The sequence below is a fragment of the Salmo salar genome, chromosome ssa01, assembly GCF_905237065.1.
Source record: "Salmo salar chromosome ssa01, Ssal_v3.1, whole genome shotgun sequence".
NCBI lineage: Eukaryota > Metazoa > Chordata > Actinopteri > Salmoniformes > Salmonidae > Salmo > Salmo salar.
In genome coordinates, this window is record NC_059442.1 from 54,462,403 (window position 1) to 54,487,353 (window position 24,951).

The 24,951-nt window shown below is 44.3% G+C and overlaps 1 protein-coding gene across 2 annotated transcripts in view; it reads right to left on the reverse strand.

Moving 5' to 3' along the window:
- LOC106605012 (inositol polyphosphate-5-phosphatase A) overlaps positions 1-24,951 on the reverse strand; it is a 198,892-nt gene that overhangs the window by 26,579 nt on the left and 147,362 nt on the right. For both annotated transcript variants that reach the window (XM_014200229.2, XM_014200220.2), the window contains exons 10-11: positions 5,006-5,101; positions 4,517-4,591 (exon numbers count right to left, since the gene is read on the reverse strand). In XM_014200229.2, the coding sequence (XP_014055704.1) occupies positions 4,517-4,591; positions 5,006-5,101 (171 nt within the window). The remainder of the gene's footprint in view (positions 1-4,516; positions 4,592-5,005; positions 5,102-24,951) is intronic.

Consider the following 24,951-nt stretch of genomic DNA (forward strand, 5'->3'; position numbering starts at 1 on the left):
TGAAGTCCACAAGTGAAGAAAAAGGTGAGAGGAGGAGAACATGTAGATACGAGAAGGAATTATACAATAAGCAAAGTGATGTTGTATGTGGCTGCTATGAAAGTGAACTGTGTGTGCGGGTGATCAGGGGTGTATTCATTCCACCAATTCTGTTACAAAAACGGAAGTAAACCAAATTGTGAGGGACCTACCTGAATTTGTCCAAAATAAACTCGTCTTACAATAGAAACTGTTCTTAATAATAGAAACTGTTTGAACTAATGATTACACACCCCAGGTAAGGCGATATTGAATTTGGCACTGTATGTCACCTTGATTGGTTAGAGCATTGAGCCAGTAACCGAAAGGTTGCTGGATCGAATCCCCGAGCTGACAAGGTAAAAATCTGCCATTCTGCCCCTAAGCAAGGCAGTTAACCCATTGTTCCCCAGGCGCCGAAGATGTGGATGTCGATTATGGCAGCCCCCCACACCTCTCTGATTCACAGGGGTTGGGTGAAATGCAGAAGACACATTTCAGTTGAAGGCATTCAGTTGTACAACTGACTAGGTGTCCCCCTTTCCCCGATTACGCCAATTTGTCTCTTGACCTGTGCACCTACTAGGGTTGAATGGTGGGAAAGGAGATTTACCGCCCCAAAACCAATCCCTTTTCCCAGGATAAATAACTGAGAAACCGGTAAATTATAATAAATTATTTATATGAACAGCATGGAGTGAAATTGAATGCGATGTCTAAATCTGGCTTCTCTACGGCCTCTGCATGATGAATCATCAACACTCAGGGTGGGGGCAGACAGTCCATCTCAGTATGGAGCGTAGTTCACAATGCATGTAGACCTATCATCTCATCATGGTAACTTTTTTCATGTGACAGGTAGACCTGCATTTGCTGCAGCATAGCCTATGCTACAGTAATATAAAGACCGAATGCGCATCTAATTTACCCATCTCCATCTGGCTTTCGGGGATCTCCTTATTTTTTTATTGCACAGATTATTATTTTTCTAATTGCAGCTGCAGAGTTTTAAAACCTATCACTCATATATTGTTGCTTTAAATTAGTGTATGCATTCTCTCTCAAATTGGCATCCTGTTTCCATTGATCATCCTTAAGATGTTTCTACAACTACATTGGAGTCCACCTGTGGTCAATTCAATTGATTGGACATGATTCGGAAAGGCTCACACCTGTCTACATAAGGTCCCACAGTTGATAGTGCATGTCAGAGCAAAAAACAAGCCTTGAGGTCAAAGGAATTGTCCATAGATCTCTGAGACAGGATTGTGTTGAGGCACAGATCTGGGGAAGGGTAGCAAATCATTTCTGCAACATTGAAGGTCCCCGAGAACACAGTGGCCTCCATCATTCTTAAATGGAAGTTTGGAACCACCAAGACTCTTCCTAGAGCTGGCCGCCCGGCCAAACTGAGCAAACAGGGTAGAAGGGCCTTGGTCAGGGTGGTGACCAAGAACCTGATGGTCACTCTGACAGAGCTCTAGAGTTCCTCTGTGGAGATGGGAAAACCTTCCAGAAGGACAACCATCTCTGCAGCACTCCACCAATCAGGCCTTTATGGTAGATTGGCCAGACGGAAGTCACTCCTCAGTAAAAGGCATATGACAGCCCACTTGGAGTTTGCCAAAAGACTCTCAAACAATGAGAAACAACATTCTCTGGTCTGATGAAACCAAGATTGAACTCTTATGTTGTATTTTACTTTTCTCCCTTTTTCTCCCCAATTTCCTGGCATCCAATTGGTAGTTACAGTCTTGTCTCATCGCTGCAACTCCCGTACGAACTCGAGAGAGGCGAAGGTTGCGAGTCGTGCGTCCTCCGAATCACAACACAGCCAAGGGTTTAATATTTTCCCGATATTTTACAAATGTTGATAACAGAGAGTATATCAGTTGTCACACGGGTAACCCGGTATTTCCCGCCAAAACCAGATGTGTTATTCAAAAGCATTATAAAGCATATAAATATGCCTATGTCTGGACATTATTTGAGATTTGATTGAAAATTCAAGTCTGATGAGCCATATATTAAATACATTTAATGAGCCCAAGCCAAAAAAGGCCAAATGATTGTGCCGTTATCCAATAAATGATATAGGTTACTGCACATTACGCACAACAGAAAAACATAAGGCCATAGATGTAGCTAGCTACAGTATATGCCGTCTTGGGTAAATACATTTACCTAGCTCCAGTAGGCTAATCTTTTTGGGTGTGAACTGTATAACTATTGTATTGTACTGTATTATGTGGACTGGAATTACGCACATAGTTCAAACCATGATAAATGTGGAAAAAGTCAAGGGGTCTGAATACTTCCCGAATGCAATGCATGTTCAATTGCATGAACATACAGTGACAAGAAAAAGTATGTGAACCCTTTGGAATTATCTGGATTTCTGCATAAATTGGTCATAAAATTAGATCTGATCTTCATCTAAGTCACAACAGACAAACACAGTGTGCTTAAACTAATAAGAAAAATACAATCATTTGTGTGTTGTCTATATCGAATACATTATTTAAACATTCACAGTGTAGGTTGGATGTGAACCCCTAGGCTAATGGCTTCTCCAAAAGCTAATTGGAGTCAGGAATCAGCTAAAATGGAGTACAATCATTGAGACAAGATTGGAGACGTTGGTTAGAGCTGCCCTGCCCTATAAAAAACTCACAAGATTTGAGTTTGCTATTCACAAGAAGTGTTGCCTGATGTGAACCATGAAAATATTCTGTGGACAGATGAAACTAAAGTTGAGTTGTTTAGAAGGAACACACAACACTATGTGTGGAGAGAAAAAAGGCACAGCACACCAACATCAAAATCTCATCCCAACTGTAAAGTATGGTGGAGGGAGCATCATGGTTTGGAGCTACTTCGCTGTCTCAGGGTCTGGACAGCTTACTGTCATCGATGGAAAAATGAATTCCCAAGTTTATCAAGACATTTTGCAGGAGAATGTAAGGCTATCTGTCCGCCAATTGAAGCTCAACAGAAGATGGGTGATGCATCAGCACAATGACCCAAAACACAGAAGTAAATGGCTTCAACAGAAAAGAACACGCCTTCTGGAGTGGACCAGTCAGAGTCCTGACCTCAACCTGATTGAGATACTGTGGCATGATCTCAAGAGAGCAGTTTACACCAGAAATTCCAAGAATATTGCTGAACTGAAACAATTTTGTGAAGAGTAATGGGCCAAAATTCTTCCTGAATGTTTTGCAGGTCTGATCCGCAACTACAGAAAACGTTTGGTTGAGGTTATTGCCGCCAAAGGAGGGTCAACCAGTTATTAAATCCAAGGGTTCACATACTTTTTTCATCCTGCACTGTGAATGTTTACACGGTGTGTTCAATAAAGACATGAAAACGTATCATTGTTTGTGTGTTATTAGTTTAATCAGACTGTGTTTGTCAATTGTTGTGACTTAGATGACGATCAGATAAAGTTTTATGACCAATTTATGCAGAAGTCCAGCTAATTGCAAAGGGTACTTTTTCTTGCCACTGTACATACACTCAGAGTATAGTGTCCCAAGAGGATGGGTCAGGATACTAAGAATTAGGGTTGTGTTCATTAGGACACACGCAACGGAAAACTAAAATGATTTTATTATTGGACCAGGTCCAGGTAGTCCCTCTGCGATTCAATCTGTTTTCTTCCATTTGGTGCCCAATGAATATGTCCAAGGATTGAAGCACCATACGTTGGTATGTACTATGTGTGTCTCCTCGCCTCTATGGGAATCTTAATATGGATATTTCTGAATCACTTATTAAAGAGGACATACACTCCCCTACGTAATAAGAAAAGAATACATTTCTGAACACTTCTACATTAATGTGGATGCTACCATGATTACGGACAATCATCAATGAATGGAGGAGAGGGAAGAGGCGTGAGGGAGGGGTGGAGGAGGAGAGGGAAGAGGAGTGAGGGAGGGGTGGAGGAGGAGAGGGAAGAGGAGTGAGGGAGGGGTGGAGGAGGAGAGGGAAGAGGAGTGAGGGAGGGGTGGAGGAGGAGAGGGAAGAGGAGTGAGGGAGGGGTGGAGGAGGAGTGAGGAAGGGGCAGAGGAGGAGAGGGATGAAGAGGGGAGAGGGAGGGGTGGAGCTGAGGCAAGGAGATTGTCAATTCTGGAGGCATTCATGAGGTGTTTGACCTCTCAGGTAGGACGGTGAGGATGTTTGAAATCAGTGTTCATATGAGGCAGGAAGGCGTGAGGGCCTCCGTCAGAACATCTGCACCACTCGCTTCTGTCCCGTCACAATGACACCCACTGTGTGGCCTAATTGTTATACCCAACCCCACGTCCCCAGAAACCCCTCAAAGCCTCAAATCAAATTCTGCATCACATCGTCTTTTATTATCTGTTTTCGCAGTGAATTTTGACATTTTGTAAATGTTGCACATTCCTGTTACTTTGAATATCATACCGTCCGCAAAAAAAAAAAAATTGAATAAACCTCCCAGAGTTACAAAACAAAATGAGTGACTTACCAGGGTCCCATTGTTTTCCCGGAAAACATCCTGGTTAATATAATTAAAAAGCTTCTTTTCAAGTTGAAGTACAACCTAAAAGGGGCAGAGGGAAGCAGAATATAGGGCTGATTAATAGCGATCCTCATCTGAACCAGCCCTAATTAGAGCTTCAACTAATTTAATGAAGGGTAATGTGCTGTGATGTTGGGGGCAGCATTCATTCGGTCAGAAGTGTAATATAAACGCCACCTGTTCACTTATGCTGGATTCTCACTATTGGGCCAAACTGAGCAAAGCCTTATAAAGCTGTACTAGGCTGGCCTTGTCACACAAAGGCCTGTAGATTCTAATGTATGGGAAAGGTTGTGTCATTTTTCTCTTTATAAAGGCCCATTACAAAGAAGCTATTCTGTGTTCAGGTGAGATGCTACACATGAGTCATTTTGATAAAACGTTGAAATGTCAGGTGTTGTGCGTGTACAGTGCATTTTCAATAATGTAGCATACCTTGCGATCGTTCTCAGATTCTCTGAATATTAGCTTGTCAACTTCATTGGTGTCACCTAGTCTGACCGTCTGCATGGTGGCAGTGGAGCACAGACTCTGTAGTGGGAGAGAGGAAGGAAGGGAGACGGGGGTACGGGGGGGTTAGTGGCAGGATTCACTACTTCTCATAGGATGGAGCAAAATATCATACTGGGGTACATTAAGATAGGCTTGGATAAAACAAATGTCAACGTGTATTGTGTGGTACCAAAGGATAGCAACTTATCAAAGTACAGCAACAAAAGACAACAAAACAGTACATCTCTCACACACACATATGCGCGCCCGCGTACACACACACACACACACACACACACAAATGTACACACTTGAAAAGAGGTACAGCCTACAGTACAGAAGGCTATACTGTATCACATTACTGATGCCCATTCTATATTCCACACACAGAACACATGCACACCACTATGCATTTCAATGATTTTTTAAGCCCCCCCCCCAACCCAAAAAAGCCCAATTTTACTGTCCCCCTCGTATGTATTGACCCTATGGACCGTGTGCATGGTTAAATTCCCCTTTGTGGACTCTTTTAACAATTAGTTAAACATTCGACCATCTGTGTTTGAAGACAGTTGAATGAGGTAATCCCTCAGCCAGTGGTTCCCATACCACACTGCAGGGACAGCAGCCTGATTGAAATTCAAAGCACAGATTAGTTAATCAGGTCAAGCCAATATAACGGGCAGAAAAAGGGCCTTTAGACTGAAATGTCACAAATCAGTCTTGCTTGCTCGAAACGGCACACCAGATTAGAACAAACACCGAGCAGTAAGTGAAGTTCCCCGGTCCCCCCCCCCCACCCTCCCCTCCTCAAAGCTGGTTTCTAAAGCCCTAACAAATCGCTCCATCTTTCACTCATTTAGGCCCTCCAAATGCAGGGTCAATATGGTCCCCTGTCATCCAAATGCTAATGCGCTTAAGTGCGCTTAAGCAGCTTTGTTCAATGAATAGGCCAAAGAAGCTGGAGAAGGGCAAGGCAGAGATACTTTCCCTGTTAAAAAGTAATTGTAGCCACACCAGCAAAAGACAACCCGCAAATGTCATTTTCCATCCACTTCTACGATTATTACAAAAAACATACCAAAATGTGTCTCTTTTGGCAACTTTTATTGTTTACTTAGAACGACTTCAAAACGTATCGAAATCAAGCGAATCAGAAAACAAAATGGAGCCATTAAGTGAGCCTCAGGACATTTAAGCAAATATGTGTATTTATTTTTGGAAAAAAGGTATCTTATTCAAATGAGCCTTTCAAGTTAGTGACTTGGTAGCAGCGTTTGGCTCTCTTTCTTCCCAACCGAAGCCCTTCTGTCAGCTTTGCAAATCCAAAACCCAGCCAAGCAGAAATCCCTGGCCACTTCAGGGCCAGCAGCACTGCCAGAAACCCACACAGCTTATTGGAAGAAAAAAAAAAGATATTTGAAGGACAGAAATGGCCTCTCCATTCACGTTCAAATTATTTCTGTAATCCAGTGAGCGTTGGCCTCGACCAAGAAAGGGTCAATGTTGCTTATCACTATACATGACTATGTCCCCATCGCAAGTGAAAAGCACACCTGCGCACATGAGATAATAGGTCCACAATGCTGTAGCTTTTCTATCACACCTTTCGCCAACTGTTTCTGACTCTCAACCGAAGGTACAACAAGAAAAAGCAACAATGACAGTGTCATGTTTTGAGGGGAAATTATTTCACTTGGCTTATATTTTTCTGGGTGAAACTATACAATTTTAGAGAAAACCAGTTCATCTGAGAGGAATTGTTTTTGAGAAACAAATATGTTTTTCAGAATAGTGCGCCTACAGTGAAAATCTGCCTAATTATGCAGAACAAATTATGCAACTTGTTTTAGTCTACAATCTGCGTCCCCTACACACCCAGCAGTTTGGTGGTGGTCTGTCCTCACAGTGGTTCAGGTTTAGCAGTTCCGTGGCCAGGCCTGACGTTATTGATTGATTCATTTATGTGTTCATTGACTATGACTGATCAGTGAGTCATGGGAGTCTGAGGGGGCTGATTGTACGCCATTGATCACAGTGCGCTCCTTTGACCTCGGAGAAAACAACCTCCCTCTACTACACCTCCTACATACTCTCTATAACTCCCCCCATCCCTAATTTAGATCAGCCTAGCCTACCGACCCACCAGCCCTTTGACCATTGCAGGGACCTTAGTCATGAGATCCCCCCCCCCCCCCAACCTAACGAAGAGGCAGGGTAAATGAGAACGCCATGCCGTCGCTTAAGTCTTATAGATAAATGCAGGACGGGTCTGAAAGGAGACCAGGTGTTCTCAGATAAGAAATTCAATGGAAAAAAATATCCTCACGCAAAGAAAAAAAACAAGGACAGATGTTGACCACGAGTTAACCCAAGCTCACCGCTGCTAATTGTGGATCATGCATCTGGTAATAGGCACCCTGGGTAAGAGACGAGAGAACGAGAGGGAGGCTCCTGAACAGAGCTCTCTCTTCAAGTGTGGCTGGGCCGATCAAAGCGCCTGTCTTTTAAACATATTACATCTAAACATGCTCTCATTGACTCCTCAAATGATATTAACATAACTAATTTGAGTTAAGCAATCGGCTTTTAATTTGATACATGAGGATGTGGGGGAAAAGAAGAAAAATAGACGGGACAGCTGTCAGGAATGAGAAGTTTGGAAGGTAAACAACTATGTACAGTGGGATGTCTTCACTGCTCGGAACGCCAATAATCTCCAACAGCCCATACAAACAGTCCCTCCAACAGTCCCTGGCCCGGCAAAGCTTTGCATCGTAGGTCACAGGTCAACACAGGAGACAGAGGGCCTGTTTGTGGAGGGGTTAGATAAGAGGTTGCCCCGGTGCATCTTGGGGGATGGCGCTTGCTTTCGGCTTCAATGGAATAATCTCATCAGTGTCCGAGAAGGAAATGGGTGGTGAAAAGACCTCTCTATTCCAGCTGCTCTTTTAAGAGACAAGGTTAAAGCAATCTGTCCCACTTCAAAGCACAGGCACACCGACCGTCTCTCCCCTTCTGCTCCTGATCCAGCCCCTCAAACAGATGGAGGAGCTCTGCTGAGCCCAACGCAAACACAACACTGACACAACCAACAAAACCATGCCGCAACCCCCATTCAACCTTGCCACAACCCATCTGACACGCCATTCCCACACTTAAGACAACCTACTGTATACACAAAGCCAGTATCCCCCCTCTTGCCCCGATATACCTTCCATTCAGCACATCCAATACCACGCGTAGACATGCATAACAAATCTCTGTGCATGCGGATATGGAGGTGTTTCCCAAACCTCTTCTCGACCAACCCCTCCAAATGCACAGACCTATTGCCGTACAAGCACACCCGATTCAACTAATCGCCAAGCCCTTCATTAAAACAAGTGTGCTGGTTCTGGAATACGTCAATTAGGTGGAACAGCTGAGGGTACTCAAGGAGAGGTTTGGGAAAAACTGCTGTATTGGTTTCAAGATAGCACTGAGGTAATATGTCTCGTCCTCTCCACCACGCCCCAGTCCAAGGCTTGTAACGTCCCAGGGGTCCACGGGCATGACAGTGTGCCAGGTGACTGCCCTGGCATAGCAATGCGCAATGGTGGTTTTATCGGATTTACGCCAAAGAGCCTGGACACTCAACCCCACGACTGGGTGATTCCCATCCAATAATTTCCCATGCCTACTGTTCACTCTCCCATTCCGCCCAATATAATCACCCATTGAGTGCGATTAAATCTCGATTGTTGAGGAGGGAGCGAGAGAGAGAGAGCGATGCGACAATGAGTTGGAATATGGCCCTCGGGCCGCTGTTGCTTAAAGAGATCATTCTCTATTACGCCGAGGGGGGACGGGGTAGGGCTGGCCTTTTTGTCATCGGGGGGGGGGGCATTGTCACGGCGTGCCATTATTTTCCCACCGCTGCGTGAGGGGACTTGCCAACCCGCTCCTGAGTGGTGCCAACGGTTGGCAGGTTTAGCTTACCACGCTCCTCCTCTCTTACCTCCCCTAATCAGCCGGCACTGCATGCATGATTGAGACATCTGCCCTACCGGTGAGGCACTCAGATCCAAAGTGGGCAAAAACAAATGTCCTCCCCACCTGCCACCCATTACCCAGGGAGCCTTTAAATCAGGGCTGACCCTCCCCACCCAGCCTGCCTGGAGTCCAGCCAGAGAGCTCCACACTCTCTCCCTGCGGGTTGCTAATTAATCCCACTAAACACGGTGGATTCATCAATGCCATGGATGAAGAACTAGGAGGGGGGATTTAACATGGGGGGGGGGTGATAGTACACAAAACCGTTTCAGTAGGAGTAGAAGTACTGATCTAGGAACAGTTTTGCCTTTTACATCATAATGGATACAATTATATGGACAGGACAGGTAGACCTGATCAGAGATCAGCAGTCCTACCCTGAGACTATTTATTATGGACCCTGTGGCGTTATCCTGCTACCCTCACAGTTAGCCCGTTGCCCTATTTCTGACCTAGACTCACACTAGGTTAGAGGTAACTCAGGAGGGACCATGCATGGGCGTCTTTCTGGTCGAAAGAATGGTCGACCCTCCTCACTGTCTCGCCTCAGCATCCCCCACCACACACACTGATACATAAATACACTCTCATTGGTTCCCATGAACCACAGAGTGTGAGAGCTGAAGTACGGTGATAGCAAGCCGCACTGGGGGGTCTCCAAGTGCGCAACGCCCCCTCTCAAACGAGGTGAGGTAAAAGGGGTGCGCGAGGTAAAGATAATGTGCCCTATTTATCTTGTGCATTATAACATCTGGGAAGCTTCTCTAAAACAACGGGTGGCATTTGGAGGGGTGCCATTCTTGCCCCTGTCCTTCCTTCAGGGCCCTGCCAAATGTATTTGTCCTTTCCGAAGCATAATGGACAGGCCACAAATCATTCAGGACAACAGGATGGAGGGGTGGGGTGTGTGTGTGTGTGAGAGACTGTGTGTGTGTTCGCCTCCCCTGGTATTTAACTCCTCTGCTCGCCCATTCTCCAGGGGCCTCCGCAGGACAAATTGCCCTGCTTAGTTGTCTTTGAGAGGCAGTGCAGCGCGTAGAGAAAGGGACAGGGCTGAAACACAGGGAACAGCCCCATAAAAATTCATCACTTTGACCCCACGACCTCACCCTTCTGGGGGTTCCAGAGTAGACTCACCCCTGGAGCTGGGAGCAGGCACACAGCAGTACCCCCCCCCCCTCCCCCCATCACACACAAATTGCTAATATAGCCAACTTTACCAACCTTCCAAACATACACTCATTCCACACTCAACATTATCTCATACACACTTGCGAAAGCAATGAAACAGACAAAACCTCCCCAATCCCACACATTTTACCACCACAATGGCTGACGACAGACTTCTCAACAGGAAAAGGCCACCAGATGCTTCATTGTGTGTGTATAAAGTGGTGGCAGTAAAGGAGGTTGGGAACTCCTCAGCGTATTAGGCAAAGTAAGAGGAGCCATTGTCTCAGGCCCGGCTACTGCCACGTTACTGCCACCTGTACAAAGAAAGCCTAATGAAAGATTTCATCTGAAAACCTCGGCCAGCCCACCTCCCCTCTGACACTTTAAGTCAGCAGTTTGAAACCAATCACGGCAGATGTCCGCAAGACTGTTTAACGCACAGGAGTTACTCTCCAAAACGCAATAGGCCTATAGTCAGTCCTACAGTCAAACCCTTCCTTTCAACAGCTCGCCTCCCTTATTGGGATAATGCCTCATTTGAACGTTGTTCGATACAAGTTTTGGAATGGACGTCAATGTTTGTGCAATTAATACTTTTTCACATCTCAGAAGAAAACCTATCCTCCCAATGAAGAATACAACCAGAAAGTGAAATTGAAACATCAGGTGATGATTACTGTGTGGTACAACGTAAAAAAACAAAAAACAAAGACGCAGCTTTGTGGCCATTACAGATCATACACACTCACTTAGCACTGTTGGGAGTTGTATTTACTCATATATAATCCAAAACTTTTTGCTCATTCCACACTAGCTAGTGACTAATTTAAGTTAGCCTAGAGAGTGAGGTTGTGTGTGTGGAGGGGGGGTTTATTGTTGGGAGGTCAATTAGAGAATATTGGAGAGGTGATCACGGGTTCTCTATTAAAGAGACCAGAGGCTCTGCATGGAGTTCATTACCGCACTGATCAATAGCGATCCTGGCTGAACAATTAATGAAGCTCTAATCCTCCTGTCCCCTCTGGAGGGCGAGACCTGGGCTGTGTTCAGTAGGCACCAAACGCAATGAAAACCGACTGACACAGGGAAGGACTAAGCTGTAATTGTCCAATACGAAACACTCCTTTATGTTTTCCGGTGCAAAAAAACGTTTCAATGTCTTCTGTTGCATGCCCAAATGAAGAGGGCAGGGCTTTGACCGCTAAACTACTCCAAAATTGGATGGCGCTTCTGTTGTCTAATAACAGCACACCTGCCTCAGCATGAAGGATAAGTCAAACAAACACATTTCATGCACATTAGTAGAGTCCAGAGAATTACTATTGGGCTTTAACTAAAACTTAACACAGGATTATAACTAGGGCCCCGGGTTTATCTAAGTAGGTACTAAGTAATGCAGTCAGGAAACTAAATGAGACCTGCACGTAAGTAAAGGAACTTAAGAGTTTATAATACTGTATTCAATCTTTTTTATTTATTTATAAAAATGTTTTTAAAAAGGACCCCGTCACAATGCCTCCGCGGAGACAAAGAACAAGGATTCATTTGGAAGCTAGCGCCACCCTTTCATTTGTTTCGGGGCATCTAAACGATGCGGCTTGTCCGGCAAGGCGACAGGGGAGCCCTGTGGTGTAATTCAGCCCGGCGAAGGGGAAAGAAAGGTATACAGAGCAGCCCTGCTACCCCGCGACGCGCTAGGCAACCATCTTGTGGGTGGGCTTTGTGATACATTTTACACATTTTTCATGACCATCCCTCTAGATGTGACCCCACTCGGGGTCCCTTTATGCCCCTGACAGCTCTGCGCAGGAAAACATGCTGCTTCTCTGATAGCATGAAATCGGGGAACAAAGACCCCCAAGGAGAGGAGAAGGGGGCCGCCGAGGCGCGCTGTGCTCCGGGCCCCGCCTGGATCTGGACACAAACAGATGTTAGGACAGCCCAGTGCCTCTCAGCCTAACAGTCCCCTGAAAGGAAAGTCTTGTAGGTGAAATGGGCCTGAAATGGATTGTTTCGGGCCTCCTCTAAGACAAAGACGAGCACCTCCTCAAAGAGCCAGGCCAATATGGCCGTCACAGATAAATCACTGGGGGGGATTGTAGAAAGAGGTCCGTGATTTCTCACTGTGCCTCTTAAAAATCGTGCCTCTTAAATATGATGGGGTATTTGTCGGAGGGCTGTGAAAAGAGCTGAGAGACTCCTCATGTCACTGAGCAGAGTTGTTTAAGAGCCCTAGGTGCCAACGCTGGGTTTACAGCTGTGCTACTACAAAGAGATGCTCTGTGGGACCACCTCTCTATGACTGACAGTATCTATAGCCTATCCAACTCCATGAATAAGATTTCAAATCAGATCTCTCCATCTTCTTTGGATGGATATTGCATTCTTTACATTCTCCATTCAAACAGCATTAACTTCTAATTGGAAATCTATCCCAGATGTTGATGTGTAATGAATATGTTGTGCTACCGAGAAACTGCCCATGAAAGTAGGACTGCTTGATATGATTGATATAAAATAGAATGGTATAAATGTTAACGACGTTAACTCGCAAATTAAGTTTGACTTATTTTGAGCTGGAACAGAGATGACTTGGAGAACTTTCACAGGGTGGGGGGGGGGGACAGAACCTTGTGTAAACTCCATCACAGGGTGGAGGAAATGGAATGGCTGTGTGTGTGTGTGTGTGTGTGTGTGTGTGTGTGTGTGTGTGTGTCTGTGTGTGTATGTGTGTGTGTGCAACCCCCTCCAGCACTGCATTAGTCAAACATAGACTGACATCATACAAGCAAGGCACTATGCACCAGGCACAAAGACGACCTTATCCTCAACAGTTTATGCCACATTTAATTTGGAACTAAATAAAAACCCACTGTTAGCAGTTGCTGGGCTGCATGGACGGGCTCCATTTTTGACTATGATAGAGGCGAGGATGACTCTGTGAAAAAGTGTCTCTAGCACGTTGGGAGACGAGATAAAACCAATAAGATCCATAGGGAAACTCAAACTCCAGCATTCATCTCATAATTCAACATAATAGCGCTCATCTTGTCTACAACCATGCACACTCAGACAGCCTAATATCGCCAGACACACACGTCCTAGGGGGTGGCAGCTAGGCAGCTCTAAGCTCATATGACAAGACTATATTAGAACATGCTTGTCTGTCTGGCTGGCCATGTGCGTTTAGCTAATATCCTCATATCCCCATTGTGGCGTAACCTGCCTTCCTGACCCAATTTAACGCCAAACCTTTCAGTGAGACTAGAGCCCACTCTGCTAGACAAATCGGCTTGTTCCTTTTCTTCGACCCCCCCCCCCCCCGGAGTGAAAAGCTTTCCTGAGCCGTTAAAGACGAATGATCAGTGCTCTGGAACGTTGGGGGCCTTGTCAGGAGAAAGGAGAGGAGGATGGAGAAAAAAAAGTCCAAGAATGAGGACAAAACTCCTGCATTCAGAAAGAGAGCGAGATGGGGGGGGGGGGGTGACAGGGAGATGATCGAGAAAGACAGGTAGAGAGTGAAAGAGGGTGAGTGAGCGAGCCAGCTGAAAGAAACTTGGGATGAGAGAACTAAAGCCCTACTAGAGACTAAGAAGGTGGGGTAGCCAGAGTGACCAGCAGGTGTGGCATCATTGAGGGTCAATGGGGCTACGGCCCAGGCCAACCAAGGACCAGAGAGGCCACGACGCTATGGTCTGAGGGGGACGGTGGGTGACCACTGGTGCCAGGCGCTGCCCTCACCCCCTGTCACACCATGTCATTTACCCCTGGCATGGCTGGCCCAGCTGCCAGCAGCTCCGGCCAGTAACACAATGGCTGCAGCTCTTGTTGATGAGGAGGCTGTTGTTGATGAGGAGGACCAACAGAAGCCACTGCTTGTTCTTCATTTGCAGAGTGTTTTTATTGCGAAACGGCGTCCTGATCAAAGTGACATCGCTCAAGTTCCTCCCTCATCACTGAACTCTCGCTCTGTGTTTCCATTAGCATGGCAAGCAAACAGAGGAATAAGAAGGAGAGGAGAAAACAGGCTCTTTTGTCCCAGGGGGAATAATCTCACTCTATCCAGATGGGCTCTCTCTCTCATATAATGGGGCCTCTGTGATGAATTACCCAGATCATGAAGGTTTATCTTCATATAGACACATCTTTGTCTGAAATACGAGCTGATAAAATTTTATCGAGAATCAACATCTAGTCTAGAGACAAGGTGAGGCTGTATCATGACGACCTTACAAATTTATCTCATAATCCCTATTTTTGGATTACTGCAGGCCTCATTGTCAGTCATAATATGGGTTTAAAAACCTAAGATGGTGCTGCTAAGAGATACAATGAGATTCTCAATGTATCACAAAATCGTGTATATGATAGAGATGTTGTTAAGTAGGAAACTCCCACCTGCTGTGGGATTTGGGGAGATAGTAGGCAGTAGTGTGTGTGTGCTCAAACACGTGAATATGCGTGTGTGTGCTCAATCACGTAAATATGCATGTGTGTGGGTGCACATGTGCATGTGTGTGACGGCAGCCAAGGAGGGTCACAGTCCCCACAGTCCCTGGTGTCCAGGGTCCCCCGGAACAGAGGCCCAATCAGTGCTAGCCCAGTGGCTAACGGATGGATGGCCCCCAAATTTAATTAGCCTGACTAATGTAGTGTATACTTAATTACACTCCCTCTGTTTTGATTAATAGCAGGGCCCACGTTAGCACACACGCTAATCAAAGGCTGTGGCAAAAAGGGACAAGGTAGTGAATATTATTTACCCAGAAACAGGCTCTCGAGCCAAGACAGTACGCATCAACAACCCTAAATGACTCTTTCCAGCCTATTTGAAGAGTAATGTGTATGTATCACATGAAGGCATAAATACATTATTACAGTCATGGAAGAACACATGCAAGCAATCACACACACACACTAGTGATGTGCGGGTTGACTTATAACCCGTAGTCCCTGCGGTTATATCCACGGGGCGGGCGGGTTTAGGGTCATGAAATATTGTGGGCGGGTTGAATAAAGAGAAAACAATGCATAAATGTATAATTCTTGTGCAATTCATATCTATAGGCTACATACATGGAGGTTTTTCTTTCATTATTTTTATCTGGCGTTAGTGCGTAGCAAGCCTAAGCTTTAGGGCCTAACCGTAGCGTGTGAAATACACGCCAACTGGCAAACGCTTAAAATGTTTTCGGTAACTTGAGCAGAAAAAGTTATCAATCCACTGAGGATAAAAAAAAGGACAAGTTTAATTCAATAAGAGAAAATATGTAAAATGGAGAGTTAAAAAGAAATAGAAGGGAGGGCCAGAACAGTAGTGGTAATGCTGGGGAAATATTTGGTTATGTGGTAAATGAGGAGGATAGCAGTGCTGTGCCATCATTGTAATGTGCTATAAAAATTTGACAGTCACAGGATGGGGACTTCAAAATGGCACGTCAAGGGAATTGTACTTACTGTTCAGATGGGTTAAATGGAATAGTAGCCTAACTGAAATCTGGACACTGACTGTAGGTCTATTGCACGAAAGACATTTCACTGTACTTGTGCACGTGACATTAAAACTTGAAACTTACCTCTCACATATCCTAATACAATATTAACTCCTGCAGAATTAAACATTTCTTGCAGTAAAATGATGCACCAAAAATTCTGACTCGGGAACAGGAGTGGAGAAATATGATTTCTTTCTATCAGCATCTTGAGAGAATGAACGCGCAGTTACAGACCATCTGTAAAGGTGGCGGCGCTATCTTTATCAGCATCATAAAAACAGATAGTATTTCAACCACATAAAATATGCATCCAAGCCGAACTGAAGAAAAAAAACATGTTGGGTCATTTTAACAGCTTCTAATTTCCTTAAAACCGGTCAAACTGATGTCAGTTGGAAATTTTGCACGGAAATCTTTCTATTTCTTATTTTTTTGCTATTGCATTTTCTCCCCCGGTGGGCCCAGTCCCTAAACATCTTTGCTGCATGAGAGAAGCAGAGATGAAAGCAGAAAGAGAAAACTAACTTTACCGATGTCAACTACATTGAAGCATTCGTTCAATCGATTTATGACATTCTGGTGAGCAAGGGTTTACTTAGTCTTCTAAGGCAACAAGTAATGACGGAAGAGATGCTGCATGTATCTAATTATAGACAAGTTGACTAACAAATAGCCAAACAAAATGTCGGAAATTATAAGCAGAAACATGGGCCTATCTAAAAAGGCCTGTCAAAAAAATCGTTCAGCCGTCTGACTGTACAGCACATTTTCTATAATTGCGGGTTAGGGTCGGGTGCAGGCCTCAGATTTTCATTTATCACATATCAGACGTGGGATCAAGTCACTATTAATCAAGTCACAAGCAAGTCTCAAGTCACAAGGTCGGACTCTTAAGTCTGAGCCCCAAGTAGAACGAACGGGTTGAGTCAAATCCAAGTCGTGCATTCCAAGATAAAGTCGAGTCACGTTTAAAAAAAAAATCTCTACATGCTCTGATTAGTTCAACTACAAATCTTTGTATATTTATTGAGTCTACCAGACTGCCCTTTTCATAATTTTTTCTACAACATATTTTGATTAAGTAATAATTCATTTCAACAAATTCCAAATGCAAGCTTCATAACTAAAATGATACATTTCAAGCAATTTTGACATAACAAAAGACAAGTAGGCCTATGCTAGTAATTGGTGCTCGATGCCCCATTGCTGGTGAGCTTGCAAAGTAAACGGTTCATATTCTTGCTCACCAAACCATTTTTGGAGCTGGATATTTATGGCAATCCTTTCTCCCAACAACTTGACATTTGAGCTGCACCCGATCCAATAGATGTACAGCAAATCAGCAATCTGTTCGCTAGCTCAGTGGTTCTTAAACCTTCTGACACACAAACCCCAAAAAGCAGCCTGTCATTACAGCCATAAACGGCAACGCATTTTCAAAACTTAAGATACAGAAATAAACTGCGTTTTACACCTGCATTTTTAGCAGAAAGTCATCCATGTTAGCAGCCAATATCAGGTAGGGATACAATGCCACTTCTTTGGATTCCAGAGCAAGCAGAATCATAAGGCCTACCAACCTGTATGCAGCAGAGGATCGGATGGAAAGCATGGTCTTTCTGCACCACACACTATCACCATGGAGGGCTGCATGTCCGCAGAACACTCGTTGCCGAGTTCTTCCTCACAAATACTGCATTTAATTTGTCAGAATGTGTTAGATCTTCATCCCATAATATTGAAAGCAGCGCTATGTTACAGCTATCTTATATAGCCGGTAGCCACCTAAACTAGGCCTATTAAAAATATGAAAATGATCAATAAAATTGCCAGGTAGCCTATTATTGTTCTGGCAAAGATGCCTCTGTAGTATATTTCTAAACTGTATTTTATATGGATAATATAAATGTAGGCCGATCCAGTGGCAATTTTAGCATGTAGATCTTGGTGGGGCACACTGAAAAAAAATTATTTTAGATGCATGCCAGCAAAGCCACAACACAACACTAAACAATACATTCATTGGACTATAATGGTGACAAATGGTGCCCACAAACTGTTAGGGTCTACATAAAGCTGTCTCAACAGCAGTCCCGACACTTTACCACTGTTACACCTGGCGATCACTGGTTACCACTGACAATTGAGATGAATATGGCATAAGGCGACGACAAGCCGATAAGAGGCAATCCGTCATTTAGATTAAGACATTAATGAGCGAGCTAGGACGGACGCAGTCAATTTAACTATATGTTCAGCACTTTTGAAATGTACAGTGACAGAATTCAGAACATGGGCCGTTCTTACAGTATTCTCCCTGTACACCAAGTCAGAACCATAGGATAAATAAATGAGGCATATAAGCAGACAATGAAAGCTCTTACAATATTTGATGACATCTCTCTAAAACAGGCTATAGGCTACATGTGCACCACCAAATCAGAAATCAGAATTATGAATGGAAAAGGGACCGAACTATTAGGGTGAGGCACATGGGCTACTAACAGCTTACTACACAATATATACTTAGTATTATTTTCTTAGCTACAGTATACATATCTCGTTGGCATATTACATCACTTACGCCGCAGCATACAAGACATTTTTGAACTCACCTTGTTGTGCTGTGCTCACTTGAACAGGTCATTCATTCGTTGGCAAATTTTGTCAAAGTCTGGCATCCTCTGGATTTATGGTGCTTTCAAGATAACTGGGAACTCGGCAAAAACAAGGTCGAATCATGACATTAGTGTTCTTCAGGACGTAGCTCTAGAAAGAGAACAGAGTTCCCGACTTGGAATTCCGAGTTGGATGACCATTCAAAACGTATTTTCCCAGTCTGAGCTATTTTTTCCCCCCCGAGTTCCCAGTAGTCTTGAACTCACTGAAGTCTGAGATTTCCGAGTCTACAGTTGTTTTGAGCGCGGCAGAAGTCAAGCTGGATTGACAGCATGGCCAAAGTCGAATGTTTATCCTTTTAAGCTTGTAAAGGAGGTCCATAAACCCAGACTTGGACCACAGATACACTCCAATGAATAGCAGGCTAGTAATTGCTTTGCAATGCCTGCAGTTAGCCACTGATTCCTTCCAAACCACTCGTTGTTGAATTTGAAATTTACAACTTGTTGTGTAATGTTTATGTCCAATGGCCGTTGAGCACCGATACATTTTATCTATAATTTCTCTTCTCTTTTTATGACAAGGATTGAAAAGGATTTGCCAGTAGATTGTCGACTTGATTAATGATGACTTGCAAGCTTGCTACAGTTGAAGTTGGAAGTTTACATACACCTTAGCCAAATACATTCAAACTCAGTTTTTCACAATTCCTGACATTTAATCCTAGTAAAAATTCCCTGTTTTAGGTGAGTTAGGATCACCACTTTGTTGTAAGAATGTGAAATGTCAGAATAACAGTAGAGAGAATGATTTCTTTCAGCTTTTATTTCTTTCATCACATTCACAGGGTTCAAAATATTTTGTACCGGTTTCCTCCAGCATCTTCACAAGGTCCTTTGCTGTTGTTCTGGGAATGATTTGCACTTTCGCACCAAAGTACGTTCATATCTAGGAGACAGAATGTGTCTCCTTCCTGAGCGGAATGACGGCTGCATGTTCCCATGGTGTTTATACTTGCGTACTATTGTTTGTACAGATGAACGTGGTACCTTCAGGCATTTGGAAATTGCTCCTAAGGATGAACCAGACTTGTGGAGGTCTACAATTTTTTTTTCTGAGGTCTTGGCTGATTTCTTTTGATTTCCCCATGATGTCAAGCAAAGAGGCACTGAGTTTGAAGGTAGGCCTTGAAATACATCTACAGGTACACCTCCTATTGACTCAAATGATGTCAATTAGCCTATCAGAAGCTTCTAAAGCCATAACAACATTTTCTAGAATTTTCCAAGCTGTTTCAAGGCACAGTCTACATGCACAAAGTTAACTTCTGACCCACTGGAATTGTGATACAGTGAATTATAAGTGAAATAATCTGTCTGTAAACAATTGTTGGAAAAATGACTTGTGTCATGCACAAAGTAGATGTCCTAACCGACTTGCTAAAACTATAGTTTGTTAACAAGAAATTTGTGGAGTGGTTGAAAAACTAGTTTTAATGACTCCAACCTAAGTGTATGTAAACTTCCGACTTCAACTGTATAAACTACAAATGGTAAACTATATGTTGCCTCTTAAAATATGTATAAAAAATATATTTTCCCATTCAGTTTCACACTGGTGAGTTGCGACCCCCCAAAACCTTCTCCCAACTGAGAACCACTGCGCTAGCTCTCCCGATGTGTTGAACGGCAGTTTGCTGGTCCAATCAGAGGGCCGAGTGTGCTGCTGCTACTATCTATGGCTGCATGGAGAGTAAATCATGGAGACTCTGTCACAAAATGAGTGACAAAACGTTACAAAACCTGACCAGATAATTTCAAGTCATCAGTCTCAAGTTAATGTCGAGTCTCGAGGCTCCAAGTCAAGTTATTTTCTATCAAGTCGAGTCTCAAGTCATCAAATTTGCGACTGGAGTCCGACTCGAGTCCAAGTCATGCGACTCGAGTCCTTGCGGATTGGTTATGAGCAATTGCGGGCGGGTACAGGTGTACAAACAGCTGACCCGCGCATCACTAACACACACCCATGTATGCCCACACACACACACTTACAGACTCACAAACATCTCAACATAGGCCAGTGTAGAGGCACACTGTATTGAGAATATGCTTAGAATATGCAAAACAGAATCACACATACAATCACACACCCGTCACACTTTTCCCTGGCATGGGCCATATGCTGTAAAGCACCATGACAAACATGTAATATTTATTACCCTGCTTGTCATTAATGAGCATTTTACAACATTCATTTGGAGTGGGTCCTAGTCAACAGCCCCACCTTAAATTTCATGCTGCTCAAGTGAGAGAAAGACCCAGGACAAAGCAGGAAGATTGATGCCTGAGCCGTCCCCTGCCATCCTCCTGCTCTTCTCTCTAGCCACAGACAGGGGGCTCTACCGAACACTTCCACACATCCTCCAACCTGGATCTCCCTCACACAGGGAGCGGTGGCGCGGTGAGAGGCCGCAAGCTTAATGAAATCTGCCCATGTAGCGGCCAGATAAACTCCAATTAAAACAGGCACAAGCTATGTCATGGGGACAGTAGATCAAGTCAGCAATTAACCTCCGCGCTGACCTCCATCAATCCTTAAATTGGAGGGGGCGGCCAGAAGCGCACAATTTCTGCAGATATTAAATTTACATTCTATAAAGTTTAATTAGGAGGGATTTTAAATATACTGAGAGTCCAGGCACGGAGCCTGGGCCTGTCACTGAGCCTCTGTGATTCACAGCCACTGGTCCCCAGGGGTCCCGGACATCCCATGCATCTCTTCTTCCTCGTCTCTGCCAGACCGTCTCAACACACAGGTGGTTCCTCTGCTCCAAATACCTTCTCTCAAACATACTGTACACACTCAGGACAGTATGTACTGAAAACAGCAGTATTATAGGAACAGACACTATTCTCCTTGGAACCATGACAACTTTGGGCTCACGAGTGACGCAGCGGTCTAAGGCACTGCATCTCAGTGCTAGAGGCGTTACTACAAACCCTGGTTCGATTCCAGGCTGTATCACAACCGGCCGAGATTGGGAGTCACATAGGGCGGCGCACAATTGGCCCAGCGTCGTCCGGGTTAGGGTTTGGACGGGGTAGGCAGTCATTGTAAATAAGAATTTGTCCTTACCTGACTTGCCTAGTTAAATAAATGTAAAATAAAACATAAAACCCAGTGCACCATTAAGAATGCAGTGGTTAGATTTCAAGCAGTAAACAGAGTGTAATGGCATACAATTGGAAAATGGGCACCCACTGCCCCATCCACCCACGAGCGCTTGGGCAGCCTCATTCCTCCACATCTCCCTGGCTGGGCCCACCTCTCCCTGCACCTCTACTAACCAGTCAGAGCAGGAGAAAAGGACCAGGGACAGAGCGATGACACTGGGGAGACCACCTCCAGGGAGCTCAACCCCGGCATTAGTCTCCACTTGGCTGTGTCCTTTGTCCCCCGGTGAAAGGCCCAGTGAATGGGGGTCAATTGAAGCCAATTCCCTCTGTCGGACACAATTAATGGAGAGCCCAGTTGGGAGGGGAGCTGGCAACAGCCTCTGGTTACTGATCCTGCCGCACAAGCATGACAGGAATCCACCACCTGTGTCCAACCCTGGGACAATGGGGTATAGGACATTGGGCCTGGAGTGTAGAACACCACACACACAGACACAGCAGACTCCACCACAACCACCCGCCTGGGCATGATGGGTAAAGGGGAGGCTCTGGTGGCTATTCTCACTGCAGCGGGTGTCCATGATGACACTCAGACAGAGCGAAGCAGTGTAGCTGTAGTGTATCACAACTAGAGAGAAATACAGTAACAGTCAAAAGACTGGACAAACCTATTCACTCAAGGGTTGTTCTTTGTTTTTTACTATTTTCTACCTTGTAGAATAATACTGAAGACATCAAAACCATGAAATAGCACATATGGAATCATATAGTAACCAAAAAAAGTAATAAACAATTATATTTAATATTTGAGATTCTTCAAAGTAGCCACCCTTTGCCTTGATGACACCCACATATGCTGAGCACTTGTTGGCTGCTTTTCCTTCACTCTGCGGTCCAACTCATCCCAAACCATCTCAATTGGTTGAGGTCGGGTGATTGTGGAGGCCAGGTCATCTGACGCAGCACTCCATCACTCTCCTTCTTGGTCAAATAGCACTTACACAGTCTGGAGGTGTGTTGGGTCATTGTCCTGTTGAAAAACAAATTATACTCCCACTAAGCGCAAACCAGATGGGATGGCGTATCGCTGCAGAATGCTGTGGTAGCCATGCTGGTTAAGTGTGCCTTGATTTCTAAATAAATCACTGACAGTGTCACCAGCAAAGCACCCCCACACCACCTCCTCCATGCTTCACGGTGGGAGCCACACATGCAGAGATAATCCGTTCACCATATCTGCGTCTCACAAAGACACAGCGTTTGGAACCAAAAATCACAAATTTGGACTCATCAGACCAAAAGGACAGATTTCCACCGGTCTAATGTCCATTTCTCGCGTTTCTTGGCCCAAGCAAGTCTCTTATTATTATTGGTGTCCTTCAGTAGTGGTTTCTTTGCAGCAATTCAACCATGAAGGCCTGATCACACAGTCTCCTCTGAACTGTTGAGATGTGTCTGTTATTTGAACTCTGTGAAGCATTTATTTGGGCTGCAATTTGAGGTGCAGTTAACTCTACTGACCTTATCCTCTGCAGCAGAGGTAATTCTGGGTCTTCCTTTCCTGTGTCGGTCCTCATGAGAGCAAGTTTCATCATAGTGCTTGATGGTTTTTGCGACTGCACTTGAAGGTAGGTCTTGGGTGGCTACTTTGAAGAATCTCAAATATAAAATATATTTTGATTTGTTTAATAACACCTTTTTTGGTTACTACATGATTCCATATGTGTTATTTCATAGTTTGTCTTCACTATTATTCTACAATGTAGAAAATAGTAAAAATAAAGAAAAACCCTTGACTGGGTAGGTATTCTAAAACTTTATATTTGAGATTCTTCAAATAGCTACCCTTTGCCTTGATAACAGCTTTGCACACTTTTGGCATTCTCTCAACCAGCTTCATGAGGTAGTCATCTGGAATGCATTTCACTTAACAGGTGTGCCTTCTAAAAAGTTAATTTGTGGAATTTCTTTCCTTCTTAATGTGTTTGAGCCAATCAGTTGTGTTGTGACAAGGTAGAGGGGTATACCCAAGATAGCCCTATTTGGTAAAAGTCCAAGTCCGTATTATGGCAAGAACAGCTCAAATAAGCAAAGAGAAACGACAGTCAGTCATTACTTTAAGACTTGAAGGTCAGTCAATGCCGAAAATGTTAAGAAATGTGAAAGTTTCTTCACGTGCAGTCGCAAAAACCATCAAGCGCTCTGATGAAATTGGCTCTCATGAGGACCGCTACAGGAATGGAAGACCCAGAGTTACCTCTAATGAATTGGACATTAGACCAGTGGAAATGTGTCATTTGGTTTGATGAGTCCCCCAAAAATGTTTTGGGTTCCAACCGCTGTGTTTTTGTGAGACGCGGTGTGGGTGAACGGATGATCTCCGCATGTGTATTACCCACCGTAAAGCATGGAGGAGGAGGTGTGATGGTGCTTTGCTGGTGACACTGTCTGTGATTTATTTAGAATTGAAGGCACACTTAACCAGCACGGCTACCACAGTATTCTGCAGCGATAAGCTATCACATCTGGTTTGGGCTTAGTGGGTCTATCATTTGTTTTTCAACAGGAAAATAACCCAACACACCTCCAGACTGTGTAAGAGCTATTTTACCAAGAAGGAGAGTGATGGAGTGCTGCATCAGATGTCGGGGGATTGTGGAGGCCAGGTCCTCAACCAAATTGAGATGGTTTGGGATGAGTCGAACGGCAGAGTGAAGGAAAAGCAGCCAACAAGTGTTCAGCGTTTGTGGGAACTCCTTCAAGACTGTTGGAAAAGCATTCCAGGTGAAGCTGCTTGAGAGAATGCCGAGAGTGTGCAAAACTATCATCAAGGTAAAGGGTGGCTATTTGAAGAATCTCAAATATAAACAATATTATGATTTGTTTAACACTTTTTTGGTTACTACATGATTCCATATGTGTTATTTTATAGCTTTTTTGGCTTCACTATTATTCTACAATATTGAAAATAGTCAAAATAAAGAAAAACCCTTGTATGAGTAGGTGTTCTAAAACTTCTGACAAGTAGTGTATATGTGTGTGCGTGTGTGTTAGAGAGAGAGAGCCTACATCTGAATCAATCTCCAGATAAGCAGGGCCGATCGATCCACCAGGGCCAATCTACAGTAAAGCATAGTCCCAATGTCCACTAATTGTCCGGCTGACATTAATTGTCATTATAGGGTTGACATAGCCGCTGGCTGGGAGTTAGAGCCACATGGAGACTACACTCATCTGTTTACTGGTGACATCACAGGGGCCCTCCACAACCACATATAGTACAGGTCACCATTAAATCAAACCGGTGAGCTCCGCACTGGACGGGTTTATATGTGTAGAATGCTGCCTCTTTAACAAGCCGAGCCCCTTGGATGATGTCATCAGCATTTGG